This window comes from Tympanuchus pallidicinctus, unplaced genomic scaffold, assembly GCF_026119805.1.
Source record: "Tympanuchus pallidicinctus isolate F22 unplaced genomic scaffold, pur_lepc_1.0 scaffold26, whole genome shotgun sequence".
NCBI lineage: Eukaryota > Metazoa > Chordata > Aves > Galliformes > Phasianidae > Tympanuchus > Tympanuchus pallidicinctus.
In genome coordinates, this window is record NW_026294743.1 from 11,488,249 (window position 1) to 11,503,412 (window position 15,164).

At 39.6% G+C, this 15,164-nt stretch overlaps 1 protein-coding gene across 6 annotated transcripts in view; it reads right to left on the minus strand.

Moving 5' to 3' along the window:
• Positions 1-1,444: 1,444 nt before the first annotated feature.
• The window catches only part of FNIP2 (folliculin interacting protein 2), a 46,830-nt gene continuing 33,110 nt past the window's right edge, over positions 1,445-15,164 (minus strand). For all 6 annotated transcript variants that reach the window (XM_052690333.1, XM_052690330.1, XM_052690332.1 and 3 more), the window contains 5 exons: positions 11,653-12,979; positions 10,779-10,935; positions 9,419-9,619; positions 5,899-6,014; positions 1,445-5,211 (listed from right to left, as the gene is read on the minus strand). In XM_052690333.1, the coding sequence (XP_052546293.1) occupies positions 5,133-5,211; positions 5,899-6,014; positions 9,419-9,619; positions 10,779-10,935; positions 11,653-12,979 (1,880 nt within the window). In that variant the 3' untranslated portion in view covers positions 1,445-5,132. The remainder of the gene's footprint in view (positions 5,212-5,898; positions 6,015-9,418; positions 9,620-10,778; positions 10,936-11,652; positions 12,980-15,164) is intronic.

Here is a 15,164-nt window from a genome sequence, read left to right on the forward strand (position 1 = left end):
TAGCATGACAGAAACAAAAGGCTGGACACGGCAACAGTGTTTTCCCCATGTTAAAGTGGTTAGGTATTAAATTGCTGCAAGAGAAAGCCTCGTTTAAGCACAGAAGGAAGGCAGCTACACAATTTGCCAAGTGGAGAGCTAGACTAGAATTACAGTTCACCACAACGCTGCCGTTTCAATGGACTTTTCAAACTAAAAAAACAGACACCAAGTTTAGTTAATAACTATAGAACATCACCATACCTGCAGACACACAAACAGGAGTGGCAGCAGACAACGCAGCAGGCATTTCCCCTTACTTCAGCTGTGTGTATACAACCGTTCAGTACCTTCGACCATAAATAAGTACATATATTTCCAAATGCTTCCATGTTGATATTCACTGCAGCCAGACCAGAAAGCCAGCAGATATATTGAGAGCACTGCAGAACGTCCTTGATACCAAAGTGTGCATTTTCTTTCTTTTCCTTTGTTTTTGTTTGTTTTTTTAATTGTTTTACTCACAGTTCTTGTTAGCTTGGTCAACAAAGCAAATGTCTGAAGTGTCAGTCTACCAGAGAAGTGCTTACACACTGACAGCCCCACCTGTCCAGAGATATTGACCATAATTCCAGTTGAATTTCCATTTTTACTTGATAAAAAGGAGTTTCCAGTAAGCTGCAGAGCCTGCAGATCCCAAGCCCCTAACGGCCTGAGCTGCTCACTGCCTTCTAGGTAGCATCACAGAATCGCTCAGGTTGGAAAAGACCTTAAAGATCATCAAGCCCAACCACAACCTAACCATTACCCTAACTCTAACAGCTCTCTGCTAAACCGTGTCCCCGAGCACCGCATCCACACTGCTTTTAAATCAGCATCCAGCTGACAGTTTGAAATGGAGTAGCTTTCACAAATTAAAATCAGATGGATGCTGCACGTGCTTTTTTCAGTCTGGAGTACTAAAGCTGAAACTTTGCTCATGGAGTTTGAGAAATTGAAGACTACCTTGTTTAAAAACAAAAACAAACTCATTTGCTTAAGCCCACCAACAATCTCATTTTCAGGTACACACACAGTGGCACTTTGTTACTGAGTGATTTCCAAATAGAAGGACATACAGTGCAATAGTGGCATTCTTCTGACAGCCCTCTTCACACGCGTTTGAGCTCAGTGCCAACCACACACATGGAACCTCTGAGGAACTTACAGCACCAGCCAGGGTCATAACTAACTGCAAGGAACAGTGGAAAGCAAAACTCTGCTCGAGTTCTTTTCTTCCACATATAAACAGAGTAAGGCTTCCAACGCTACCAATGGTATTCATGTTTCAAAGCTTGGAAAGCCTTCCAGCTGGACGACTCCTGCAGCTCTCACTGATGTCACTAACAGGTAACAGGATGCACCGCTAGCCGACAAGCACAACTTGTCCATTTTAAGAAAGAAGATACCAAATGCCAATTACATGAATTTCAGAAAGTTTATTGCACCAAATGCCGCAGAGAAATAGACCAAAGTGGCAATGTACATAAACGACTATATGAAAAAAGCCATCAAAAACATGTAGCCTGACATCAGTATTCAGTCATTCCTAAATTAAAAAAAAACTTGTGCTCTCCAAACATGCAAAATAGCAACACATGTTTTTATCTATATGGAAATCCTACTGTGTATGACAAAGTAGCATACTTGATATAAAAAAACCACACATCTAGAGTGCATTCAGCAGTTCAGACTTCGGTTTGATCCGGGTCCTTTTAACTCAAGTAGAATTTATACTTGAGGAATAACTGATCGTTTTGTGTAAACTGTATACAAGAGTTTGATGCATCGAAAAAGGCTTTTTGACTTTTAAAAAAGGCATTCAGTAGGGGTGGCAAAGTCCCATCTGTTACTCTGCAGATGTAATTAGAAATATGAATTAATAACTAAGTAAGTATGCATTTGTTTCTTTTGGGGAGAAGACAGTTGCATACATTAAATCAGAAAGTACTTAGTGAAATTAAAATAATTCAATCTTGGTATTGTTTTAGGTTAAGGAGCTCACTGAAATGCTAGGAAATTCAGTAGTTCATCCCTCCCCTCTGTGTAGCAATGCTGAGTCTTGCCTGAAAAAATACATTCTGAAACTGCATTGTGTAAACTGCTTTTACGTGGGATTTTGGAAAGAGTGTGCACTCCCACTTAAAGTATGCATTTATTGAGTTTACAGAAAAACCTACATAATACTGATAAAAACTTTGGAGTTTTTGAAAACTCAGCTACATAATCAACTTTCAGCTCCTCTGTACATTCATATCACCTCATTCAATTAAAACAAAAACAGAAACATGCCCTGTAAGATGTCTAACAGCATCTGTAAACACCTACTGCCCCGTCATGCCATACTACGTCACATAAATGGCAAGATGCTACCATAAACAAGTTAAAGACTGAGTCAAAAAAGCCCTAGAAGGTGGAATCCCATCAACTGAGGTAGTACATTTGGTGGAGGGGAGAGATATGCATTCAACTCTCTTCAGACTAAAACCTTTTTAACAGTAATAAACAGATCTCATGTCGAATTCCCCCTCCCCAAACTAAAACTGTCAGAACAAGGTAGTTCTTCGTATGATTTCTGAAGAGCAGCAACGTGTTGGAGAAAGCAGCAAGAACTATAAAGTTTCAGCCTGGGCTGAAGAAATCCACACACTTGGACCATCAGCACACACGCCACTCCTAGATTAGTTTAATGCCTTGCCAAAAGGCAGATTTTTTTTTTTTTTTTTAATTTTATTTTTTTTAATAGTCTGTGTGGTAAAAATTGTGACAGCATTAGCCTTGAAATCACTAAGTGTGTTCTAAGGAAGTCAAAGCCAACTCTATGACAGCAAAGGTGTCTCTGCACACTTTGAAAAAACTGTCAGTGTGTTCAGATAAAAAGCCTACCAATGCCTTAGGAGAACTGAAACTGTCTTCTAATAAATTCAGCTATTAATTAAGAAGGACATGAAAAAGAAGAAGCACATGGGAATTTTTATATACACGCAGGGAAGGAGTTTCACAGTCCTACACACATGCACCCACGGGCTCCCCATACAGGGACAGTTCAGGAATACACAATTTGCTCTATGGTTCTCACGTGGTTTTGACCTTGTGAAATAGAATGAAATCTGCTAACAGATGCAGAGAAAAGCTTGCTTTCCAGTAGATACAAGGATTCACAGACCAAAGATATGAAAAATTTGCTTAATTACTCGTGGTAGGAGTACACCTGAACCACAGAAAGATTCTAGCCTCTGTAGGCTAGAGGCAAGTCTATGAAAATACAATAAAAGAAACACCTGGAATGTCAGATCAGAAAGCCAGCATACAAGGAACAGCTTTAGAATCTCTGTATCAGAATATTAGGTATCCCTCTACTTGGAAACAACCCCTCTCACAGTAAGCCAGCCTACCCATTTCCCCTCAAAAAGCAACACGAGGTTAATCAAGACCCCAATCACATTTAAACAACTCACAAAATGAACATTTCATAGTTTCAAATCATTTAAAGTTTACTGTAGAAAAGTCCAAACATCAAGGTAGTATGAAATAAAACCACTTTTAATAAAAGTGCATCCCTTCAGTGTTAAAAATCTCCAATCACCAATGAGGACAACAAATAACTGGTGACCAGAAGTTTCTCAGCTTGCTATTCCCAAACAATTGTTTTGCCAGCGACTCACTTGCAAGCTGCCAATTTCAGACCTCGCTCCTGCTGGCTCAGAACAAAATGGTCCAACATTTATTTTTCCTTTTCCTTAAGAATGCTTTTTTTGATTTCTTTTTCTCTCCTCAGTCTGGTCCGTGATTTCACATCCAGCTCAACAGTGCTTTATGCATTATTATTATTATTATTTTTTACATTCATGTTATCACCAACATGAAAACAGTAAAATACAAAATTTCCTTTTGCTTTCTAGAAATATAGAAGGTCAGTATCGACTCATGGAGAAGTAGTTTCTGGTCTCAAAGCAGTTAATCTACTAAGGAAAGGCACCCGTATGACAGTTTAAGACTCCTGTAGAATCAAAAAGGATAATTGCAAACATTCATATTAATAGCAAACATCAGGGGGGTTCGCCCTCTACATTTCATCTGACTTGAAGCAATGCTCACCTTTTACACCTAGCATGACCAACTAATAACCAGAAAGAAGTAATACTTTCGACTGAAGGTTCCATAAAGATTCTTCCCCCAGTAAGATTGTCTTCAGTGGGTGCCAACAGACTGGTGTACGTGTGTACACACGTGCACTACAGCACTGGGATCATACAGAAGTTTGTCAAAGTCACACTCCTCAGGGATAGCAATACTTGATGACACCAAGACACAGGTTAAATTCATACAGAAACTCAAAAAGGTATTGAAGTTGCATCAGTAACAAATGTAAACTTGTGGCAGAAATTCCATAAGGCTTTCCTACAAAAGAATCTCAGAAGTTCATTCCATTTTCGGGGTAGAATGACTTCTAGTCATAAGCCATTTGAATACCTCATTACAAGAGAAGCAGCGGCAGCTTTCTTCATTTCTTGTCCTTCGAGGAAGAAGTCACATCACCTCACGCACACCACCATTTCCAGGTAACATTTGGCTGCTAAAAACAGACTCCTTTTCTGAGCTGGTCACTTTTACTATACAAAATCATGCTTTTGCTCTGCAGGAAAATCATGTTCCATCTAATACACTTGTGTATAGGAATGCTATATACATAGTTTACAGCTTTTCTTCCCCAGCAAAGAAACATACACCACACTCAGAAGTACACTGTGTGGAAATCCTTTCCAGCCCACTTGTTCTGTAACTGTTACTTCATGGTTTCGAGCAGCGTTTTGGATGGCAGCTCGCAGTCTGCCACATAGTGTTAGCTTTTGTCCTTTGATTCAAAACAAAATGCAAGGATGCAGTCACTAAGTCAGAAGAGAGATTATAAGAAACACCTGAATGCCTTTTATGTTATGTAAACTGATGTCCTCCAACCAAACATCCAGCTGCAATTGGAATGGAAAGGTGGTAGAAGGTACAGTTATCTGCTTTTTTCAGTGTTCCCATTTACCAGTATTTGGCACCTCTGTTCCTCTTCCAACATGCCCGTATTCTTTATTTTAAGGGAATGACTATCCTGAGATTTTAATTTATAAGAGTATTTGAGCAACGTATGGGGAATGAGTACTTGCTATAGCAGCCAACAAAGGCAAGTCATTGGATTCAATCCTGGGGGAAGAAACAAAAAAAGAGACTTTAAAATATACAATCACTTGCACAAAAGAATAGAAACAAGAGGATATTCCTCATCCATTTTAAGGAAATTCAAAATGTCTTACTGTAACCAAGGCCACTGCTTAGCGATTCGTTCCTAATGTATCAACAAAAGCCTAAGATGCTTCAAAAAACAAAGGAGCAAGAAGCACACTATCATTTGAGTGAGAAAAAAAAACCTGCTAGTCTCCTTATTTAAAGCTACACTTCTCAGAATGAGATCTTGAACAGCTGGGATAAAGACAAACTAAGTTTTAACCGCAGTGCTAAAACTATCTTCCTGAGAGTGTATGTTCACTTCTTGCCCCTTCCTCTTCTGCTTCCACAGCAGGTGCATCCTTAAAGCTTGTGCTCTACTCAAGTACCATTTTTGGACGACCTCACAGTTACCAAAAACTTTCTTCATTCTTAAGATTAAAGAATGACTAATGATTAAGTCTTGCTTTTGAACTGCCTGCTGATTTTCAGATGGCTCACTGGAAATTATTTCTACACTTTTAGACACGTGAGAGAAGGGGAATGCTAAATATGGAATAAGCAGCAAGTCCCCACGGGAACAAAATGATTACATTCAGAAACCGTAAAGGAAAATAACTGGTTTAAGTTTCACCATAAGCTAAGACTGATATCTACAGTACTCACCCTAATACAATTCCTAGTTCTTTTATGTGCACTCTTGTATGTCCTCGCAGATATTCTGAAAGCATTTTGCTTTTGAGATACATCTCTTGTAGTCTATCCTCAAGATGCATTATGCACTGTAAACACAGACCAAAAACTTCAGAATGACTTGAAAAACTGCAGCATCACAGACATTAGCTACAATAATGCACTGACACATATTAGCAAGAAAACGTCAAAAGTCCCCACTCCAAAAAGTGGAGAGGATGTTACAGTTCTGCTGGCAAGTTTAAAAAAGAAAAAAAGAAATACACCAGCCTCTCTCACCTCAAGGAATTGGAGCATTTCCACTTTTCTTAGGAAGCAAACTTGTTGCAAAAGTAAAAAAGAAACAAGACCCAACACAACCAATTCTCCTCAAAGTCAGGCGCAGCGTTTTGCCAACCTGTTTTTAAACAGGCTTATAGACAATTAAGATCTCATTATGCATCTAACTTTAAGACATTGAAGACCACTCTTTACTTTGAGGCTGACAGAACACTGGAACAAGTGGCCCAGGGAAGTTGCGGAGCCTCCTTCTATGGAGATATTCAAAACCCCACCTGGATGCTTTCCTGGGCATCCTGCTGTAGGAAACCTGCTTTGTCAGGAGGGTTGGACTAGGTGATCTCCAGAGGCTGCTTACATGCCCCTTACGTTACTGTGTGATTCTGTGACTCATCAGGTGAGCAGGTAGGATGCCTTATCACATATTTTGCACCAAAACTTAAGGTAACTCAATTCAACATATTCCTTCTTCCCACAGGGATGTCCGCTTCAAAAGAAGTTAAATTAGTTCAGTTCTCCAAGCTCCAGAAGATGAAAACAAGAAGCACATATGCAGAACCTCATATTATCAAATACATAATCATCCAGCAGGTGGAGACTGCAATTAGAAACAGCAGTAAATATCTTCAGGCCATTGTTCTATGTATAGTTTAAGTTTAATGGAAACCATAAGCATTAGAAATGAGAACTTGTGAAAGCAGTTCTGCTAATTAAATAAAAAAAAAAAAAGACTCCTACTGGCAGGTAGCCTAACGTGTAGTTTTCTGATGGTCTTGAGCAAGTTAAAGATTCCTAACAATACTGTGAATTTTTATCAGGTATTAATTGTGAAATGCAAAGAGACGTTTGAGCAAATGTGCTAAGTAACAGTAAAACAGCAGCCACTAGTAGAGGAAAGGCAAAAGCTTTCTGACTGCAGTTTGATCTGTCTGTTTCAAGCCAGTTTTCACCCAAGCCATTATAATAGCACTCCTGGATTCTAGCCTAAAGCCATTCTTATCTTTTCCATTACAGGTAACACTAATGCAGAAAGCCTGTTAGCACTCCCCCAGTGCTTCACAAGACATGCTGCTGGTTCCCAGAGTAGCAGTTCAACACACACTTCAATTCCAGTACACTAGAACTGAACAATTACAGATACTCTTTTATTTTAAAGTTGAGGAAGCACCTAAAGACAACCTGTACATTGTCTTAAGAGAGATTCTTTATATAAAATTATCTGTTATTCCTGAAAGCTAAAGAAAATACTTTTTTTCCTTTTGTTCTCCATCCATTTTGTTAAAAAATAGTCATGTAAGCAAAGTACAATAAATAAGTCGTAAGTCTTTTTTCTTTTGACATTCAGCTTCCTCCTTGGCTTCTTGTTGACTAAATGAATCAAAAAAATTGAAGACATTGAAAAACACAGGAGTAGCTCAACATGAGCTGCAAAGAGCAGGTGAAACTTTTGACATGCTGCTGGCAAGCAACAATTGCAGTTTCTACTACCCTCTCACCCTGGCACACTGCAAAGCTCTCTACAGGACAGCTGCCAGCCTCAAGCACCACCAAGACACCACCACCTGTCCTTCCTTCAGTCTCAGGTTGGGTTTTGACTACTGTTGTACCACAACAAACTGAAACCCTATTACGTGAAAAGTGACTGCAGGCTTGTGCTTATAAAGGAATCTGCAAGCATACAGCATCACGTAAGCATTTGATCTATACTAGTACATACACTTTTGTCCAAATTTAAGTCAGTGTGACCATGACAGAAGAGCCACACTTCTCCCCCTGGAGTTCAGAGGACCAATTCTCCATTCCTTCATTATTCTGCTCCTGCTGGCAAAAATCTGTACAATCTGACAGAAGAACCAAAGTATCTTTAATGCAGACTACAGAAAAATCACAAGTGTCCATGACTGTCATTTTATTGCAACTGTTCGTTTAGAAAAGGAAACAAAAATGCTCCACTTCCTCAGAGCATACAGAAATTGCATATAAAAAAATCCCAAAGCAATAGTGGAAAAAAACACTTCCATCGCAGAACCAACGAGTTCAAAACTGCCAGAAAGTAAGGTGCTCCAATGCCAGCACTACAATTAACCAATCCCACAGGCTTTCCAGTGCCCAAAAGAATCCTGAAAGGGCACTTACATTCACATTCACATTCTTGGCCCCAGTACTTGATTTCAAGAACTGAAAATAATCGGTACCACTAATTTTATCCCAAACAGAGTCAACTAACACTATTCACAGCTGTTAATACTGGGCTCCATCATTCCACTCCATCTACCAGCCCAGTCATTTCACAGGCTTCCTACAAAGTTTTTCAAGGCTATGTGCTGTAGAACAAACTGATTCTGCTTACTTACAACTTAAACTCCTATTACTTACACACCTAATCTTTCCCCAGATATAATGGTGTGTTTAAAACTGTATTATAATTACTGCTGTCATACTTGTGGGTAATTTGTTGTTTTGGCTGATTACAGCAACTCAGAAAGAGCCACTCATTTGCTTTGATGAACTCTACTACTGAGGACAGGAAAGGATGCTGTAGGAAGAGCATTATGCAGTATAAGAAAAAAATAATGTCCTCTGCTGCAACCCAAAGGGTTTTCTTCAATATCCTCCCAGGAATCCAGTGGGAAGCATGTCAGCAAGGTGATCTGAGGCAGGACTGATTGACAGAGAATATGACTAGAATATGCATGAAATTGAAAGGTCAGGTAGACATGCACAGGTATACACATTTGGAGGGAAGATAGAAGGCATCCACTAGCTGCTGTTTGAAAAAAAGAATTGCCCAAGAACAGAAAACTGTATGGTAGAAACTGGCTTAGGTAGACAGAAGCTTCCAACAGCAGGGAATTGGGAAAACTACAAAAAAAACAATCTAAGTCAAATTTAACAACCCTAATCATAAATATGTGAGGGCCGTGCTAAAATCGCCGAAGTAACTTTAGTTCTGTCACATCTATTTCAAAGCAGTTGATTTTAACCTATTACAAATAAAGTTGATCACAAATGAAGTTAAAAACAGTACGAGTGAGTGACCTGTAGCATGTCTGTGGTTTGTTTTTTGTTTTTAAATCTGTTATGCCAACTTACCTACGTCAATAAACTAATATCTGACAGGAGCCACTAAAACACACAGCACACAAAACTCTGCACTTGTTAACTAAGCTAAACAATTTTCATTAGCTTTGGTTTTCAGCAAAGTAATACTTACAAAGTCAGCTGGGAGGTTGAGTTTATAAAGCTGTAAAATAGACTGCAGTAAACTGGATACTTGACTTGACACCAAGACATCTTTGCCTAACTTCATATTGTCCATCATTTTTCTCTGGCTTGTAGCTACTTGTACATTCCATTTATCTGTGTCTGCAATGATACAGACAGCTTCTGCTATTGGTTCATCTAGCACTGGATGCTGCAATAGATACAAGACAAACATTATGCCACGCTTGCATACATGTTTCCACAACTTAGTTTGCTGCCCCACTTTCATTCACGTTGTGGCAAGGGATAATAAAGTGATCCAAATGAATGTTTTTGTCCAATAGGAAAACAGAATTATCTCAAGAAAAATCAGACAGAATACCAGAGAATTCAGAGAGATAGCTGACATCCAGTAACACTGTTAAGTATAAGCTGTCAATTTGATAAAGGCATTTAAATAGTTTTTTTTAGTAGATCTTCAGAATCTCAACTCCAATACTTGTTCTTCACTAACGGTATTCCAGCTTCAATGAAAAAGTTCTTTCAAAAGGAATGGGGTATTAGTTACACTGGTGCAGCTGTAACTAAACTAAGTTTGATGTTTCACCTTTGTGAGGGATTTCACTACGCAGAGCAGAGATAACACGTGCACAAAGAAACAGTGTCATATTAAAGCAATTTGACATTTAAAAATAAATTGCACACATCACCATTTTGGACACTGCACTGAAGTCATTCCAGCAGGATAATTCTTAACTGCTCTGTAAAGAAGCAGGGAGCAATCACTAAAATATGTAAAATTGCACACTAGATGCTCTCAATGTTACTTTAGTGAAGGCTAAATTAATCATTTGGTGTACCTAAGAGTAAGAATATCAAAGATCTTATCTGCAGTCAACTAACTTTATTTAGGAAGTCAGTCATTCCTGCTACAGTCTAGTATAACACAAGCTTCCACAAGACTTATCTGCCTTGCAACAAATGCCACTCAGTGGCAAGCTGTTTCCAACAGCTCACTTAACACCTTCATAAAATACAGATAACTGCCTCCAATTGTGACTGAAAATAAGTGGTTTCGCAGATTTTTTTTTTCCTCGTAACTTCAAGCTGCAACCATTTTTCCCTGTGTTTATCTTTTAAGGGAAAACTGAAGAGAATACGAGGGAAAAAAAGTGATTCTTGTGTGAAGAGATTTCTCATGCAGTGATTTAAGGAGCTTTCTTTCAAGAAGGATGATGTGTCAGGTGTGGCTGTTAAGAACCAGCAAACAGACAACAAAGCAAGTTCTAAAGCACAAAATACCACCTTTCTGGAGCTTCTCAGTAATATCAGCAACTTCTGCTATGACTCAGAGCAGTACTTTCACTCACATGCATTGCATGAAGTAGGTCAGCTAGTAGACACTGCTTCAGTTTTTCATCATTGCTTACTCCATGCAGCACTAGATCAGGCACATAGGTATGACAGTAACCACCAAGAAGTGATCTCCCAAAGTTTTTCACACACTGTCTGCTGACTGTGTTTGACCTGAAATAAAAAAAAAAATAGAAAGCAGCTAGGATTCTTGCTTGACAGACTCCATTCAGATTATAACAACATTTGATTAACCCTCTCCTCTTGGTTTTACTGCAAATTTTAATCAAGAATTGTACTAAAAATACTGTCAATCAATTACTCTTTGAAACCATAATTTTGTAACTTCAGTGCTGTACTGATTCCTTCAAATTTCAGAAAAGCCAAATCTACATGCACTGGAACTTGTGATATCTATGATCCCTGCCTTTCTGTGTTTAACGGGTTTGCTAAATTTGAGTTCCCAAACTCAGCTCAAGCAGCAAAAATATCTTTCTAGCTACTTAACATGCATCAGGAAGCTCCACATGCATCTGTAAAGATCACAAGTTTTCGAATGGGATGCTCTTGTTCAAAGTTGCATTTAGTCATCATCAGTTTTAGCAACACTGAAGTTTGCTTGTCTTCAAATAGGACAGCCTACACCAAGTGTTTCAGGCAATTAGCCTCATCACTTTTATTAAACATCTGAAGAACACAGTCAAAAAAGTTCACTGCAAATGACAGCTTGGTCTTGGTCATCTTTTTGAAATACACTGCCTGGCTCTGTTATGGATTTGTTTGCAAGCAACTTAACACCCCAGCAGGCTTCAGACTCCAAATCCTGAACACCTTTAACGTACCAACAGCTTTTGACTCCCCTCAGTTGTAAGTTCATTTAAACTCCTTTACCTTGGTAAAGGAAGTTCCACTTCTGCAAACTCTTCAGGGCGCTTGCTGACGTTGCCGTGACGCACTCCATCAGGAATACAACAGTCACCTTCTTCGTCGCTGGCTCCAAGAGCACTGTCTGAACTCTCATTCCTTGGAATGTCCCCCTCAACTCTGAAGGGGGTTTTTCTTCTAGCATCCCCACAGGGGACATCTTTAGCACCTAGTTTAGGGGACTCTTTTTTGACAGCAGAAGAATCTACTTCCACACAGCCAGGCGAATAGCTCTTCAGCTTGCCAGAGCATGAAGTTCTAGTTTCTTTTACGCTTGGCAATGTTACAGTTTCTACATTATCAACTGACAAAAGTAGTTCACCCGAAACTGTGTTCTTTAAATGTACTTCAGTTCCTTTATTTTCCATATGTTGGTTATTAAGCATACTCCCCTGCCCCTCACAAGATGAGATCTGTGCGTAACAAATACTATGCTTACTGTATGGCAAAGAGGCAGCTTCACAGCTTTCTTTTTGATTCTGGGAAGCACCCACAGTCAGATTTGTAGAACTGGAGGCACAGTGTATTATCACCTCTGGATTTTTTCTCAATACCTTCAGATTCTCTTCCATTTCTCTCCTTCGAGTTTCTAAGTCTGACTCTGGTGATGCAGAGCTTCCAATCCGAAAGGTGACCTTTTCTAAATGTGAACTCCTGTGGCCAGACCTTTCAGGACAAGGTAAAGCAGACGACCTACCGGACAACCGCTTTTCCACTTTCCTTCCGTTCTGGCTTTTGTTCTTCCTTACATCCGTTACATCCTCCAAATTAGATGGCTCTTCAAAGTGGCAGGGCACAGTTCCTGCATCAGCGACAGCTCTTTCCCCACTGTCAGTTGCTCCTTTATGTAAAGTGCCAGTTAGACAGTCGACAGATGTTTCAGAATTCTGACTGACTTTTCCTATTGTTTCTTTCTTTTCTTTTGAAGAGGCTGGCACAGTGCAAGTGCCTTTTGGGTTATAGACCCACTCTGCAACAGCATGGTTCTTACTTGGATCATTTTTTGGAGGTAGGATTGGAGGCACAAGAGCAGGTTCATTTTTGACAGTGACAACGACATAGTCCGACTCTTCTATCTCTCCTTTCTCTAGCGCAGTTGTGATCTTGCTTCCATTTAGCACTTGTTCCTCTTCTCCAACTGCCTCGCTCCACGTCAGCTGATTTTCCTGTAGCTCAGAGCACCGAATGAAGTAAGTTAGAACATAGAGCAAGCGCTGCACCAACTCTTTACGTTTCCCAACAACAACAGTTCGAGTCAATCTAACCGGAGAGCCTATGGCACCATAGAGATCACCTAGACAGGAAAATAAGAATTTCACATGGAATTCATTTTGAAACAGCATTCACTACAGGCACAAACAGACAGTTAATTTATTTCATGGTCATTTGTAGGAGCCTAAAGCACAGAATAACAAAAGAAATCCCTCCACATTTCCCACACCTGGTTCGCATCCAGAAGGTTTTTGCTGTTCTTGTGAGGGTTTGGCTGCTATTATTCAGTTTCTTCCTGTTCAGATTTTTATTTATAAAATGGTTACAAGATATTATCACGTAGAAATTGACATAACAGATGGTGAAGAAGAAAAAAAGTCTCTCTCTGAAGCCAGCTACGCTATTTCCTAATTTACTGCTAGCTATTTTTTATTCCCCTCACAAAGATACTCTGTTTGATTGCAGTCACTTTTTCCTCCCCTTTCAGTTAAACACATAGACTCTATCTATATGAGAATTTGTATCTTTCAGGACTGAGATATAAAATAAAAAACAGAGAAAGATCCAGTATCAGTTTAATAAATGAGATTAAAATGAAATAAAATAAGCCACATGTGCTTCTGTATGTTAGCGAGGTTGACTCCAAGTAGGAACCTTTTACTTTGGCAGAGAGTAGAGGAGGACTAGGGGATATATTCACTATTCAAAGCACAACTATAACGTGAAAGGTGGGTACTAGGACATAACCTGAAATAAAAATGCTCCTTTGTTCCAAAAGAAAAAACAACCACTGTATTCTACTTTCACTACCTTCGTTGCAAGACGTATTTATCTTCCAGCTGCCTATTATTTTCTATCAGCTGGAGGGTTTCCACCCAATGTTCTGAGAGAAATAAACATAGGCAAACAGCCAATAAGGCAATTTTTGCATACTCTACTATAAATAAAGATGAACTAACTCAAGACACGTCCACTGCCTGTTAACGCAGCAGATGGGAAATCGCTACCAAAAGCTCTATTTTCTACAGGCAATCTAAGTGTTCACAATGAAACCCAGTTTCTCTAGTTTGGGCTTTGTAAGCTGCCAGCTAACTTAGATTAGTGCTCTAAGTACTGAGCACTTACTGAGGGCTGCTCATATGTTCTGAACCAAGTATCCCACCAGAATTCTTGTACAGACCTCACGAAAGAGCATTCAATGAGACAATCATACCTTTAGAAAGATTTCTACCAAGAGCAAGAGTAAATGTGGTTTCAACATGAGGAAGGCAAAACAGTGAAAGAAAGTGCATGCCTAACCTCCTGTGAGCCATAAAGGACTCAGAAGCAATAAGGCTCCTGACTTCATTCCTGCAGGAGAAGCATCAATGAGACAGTTGTTCCACCACTCTCACTTGCAGTCTCCCCTGCCAAGATCTGTCAATTCCCATGATGCAAGCGATGCACTGGAGAATAGAGGCACTGCTAATCCTGTCCTCCCCCAGGTAAGGGTGCTCTTGCATACAGTCCCACAGATTAACATGCAAGGACATTGATTCCTCAGTATTGCAAACTGAGCTACAGACTATGCAATTGGGATTTCATTAAAATCAGTGCCAGGCAGGCCATGAGGGCTAGCAGTTTGGCAAGGCCATAGGAGATGTCTTCTTTCAAGCCGAACACAGTTACTATGGAAATCAGATTCAAGCTTTGTGTTCATTTGCACAATTTACTTTAAATGTGACGTTAATAAGACAGTAAAACTCAAAACTGCAGTCATCAAAACATGCAATTGTGAAGCACATTAGATTGAAGATGACATTTAAAAGACTGTCTTATTTACAGTTGTACCAATATGTAATTGCAATCAGTACATAGTGGGAACATAGCTTTGAAGGTGGAAAAAGCAGGTACATAAAAATACTCGACAAGAAATCGTTTCCATCTTAAAGCCTTAGGCCTCATATTTTTTTTCCCCCTTTCTAAAGAAAGAGACCAGCAGAGGGCAACATCTTACTTCGCACATCAGCTACTGCAACCACTCCATACTACTACTGGGCTTTGAAAGAACAAAACCAAGTCAGAAAGCATTTTGAGAATTCATCTGGGCTGGTAGCAACACACAGCTTAGGAGGGCAAGAGGAAGAAACCATTTCTTGACAAGTTACCTGCCGTACCTCTGGGAGTCACCATAAGACCCACTGCCCACTTCACACCTGCACTTCAGCTTGTTTACCTCCAGCTTGGCTCCATCCTCAACACCCTGAGCAAGCTTCTGTCTTCTTCCT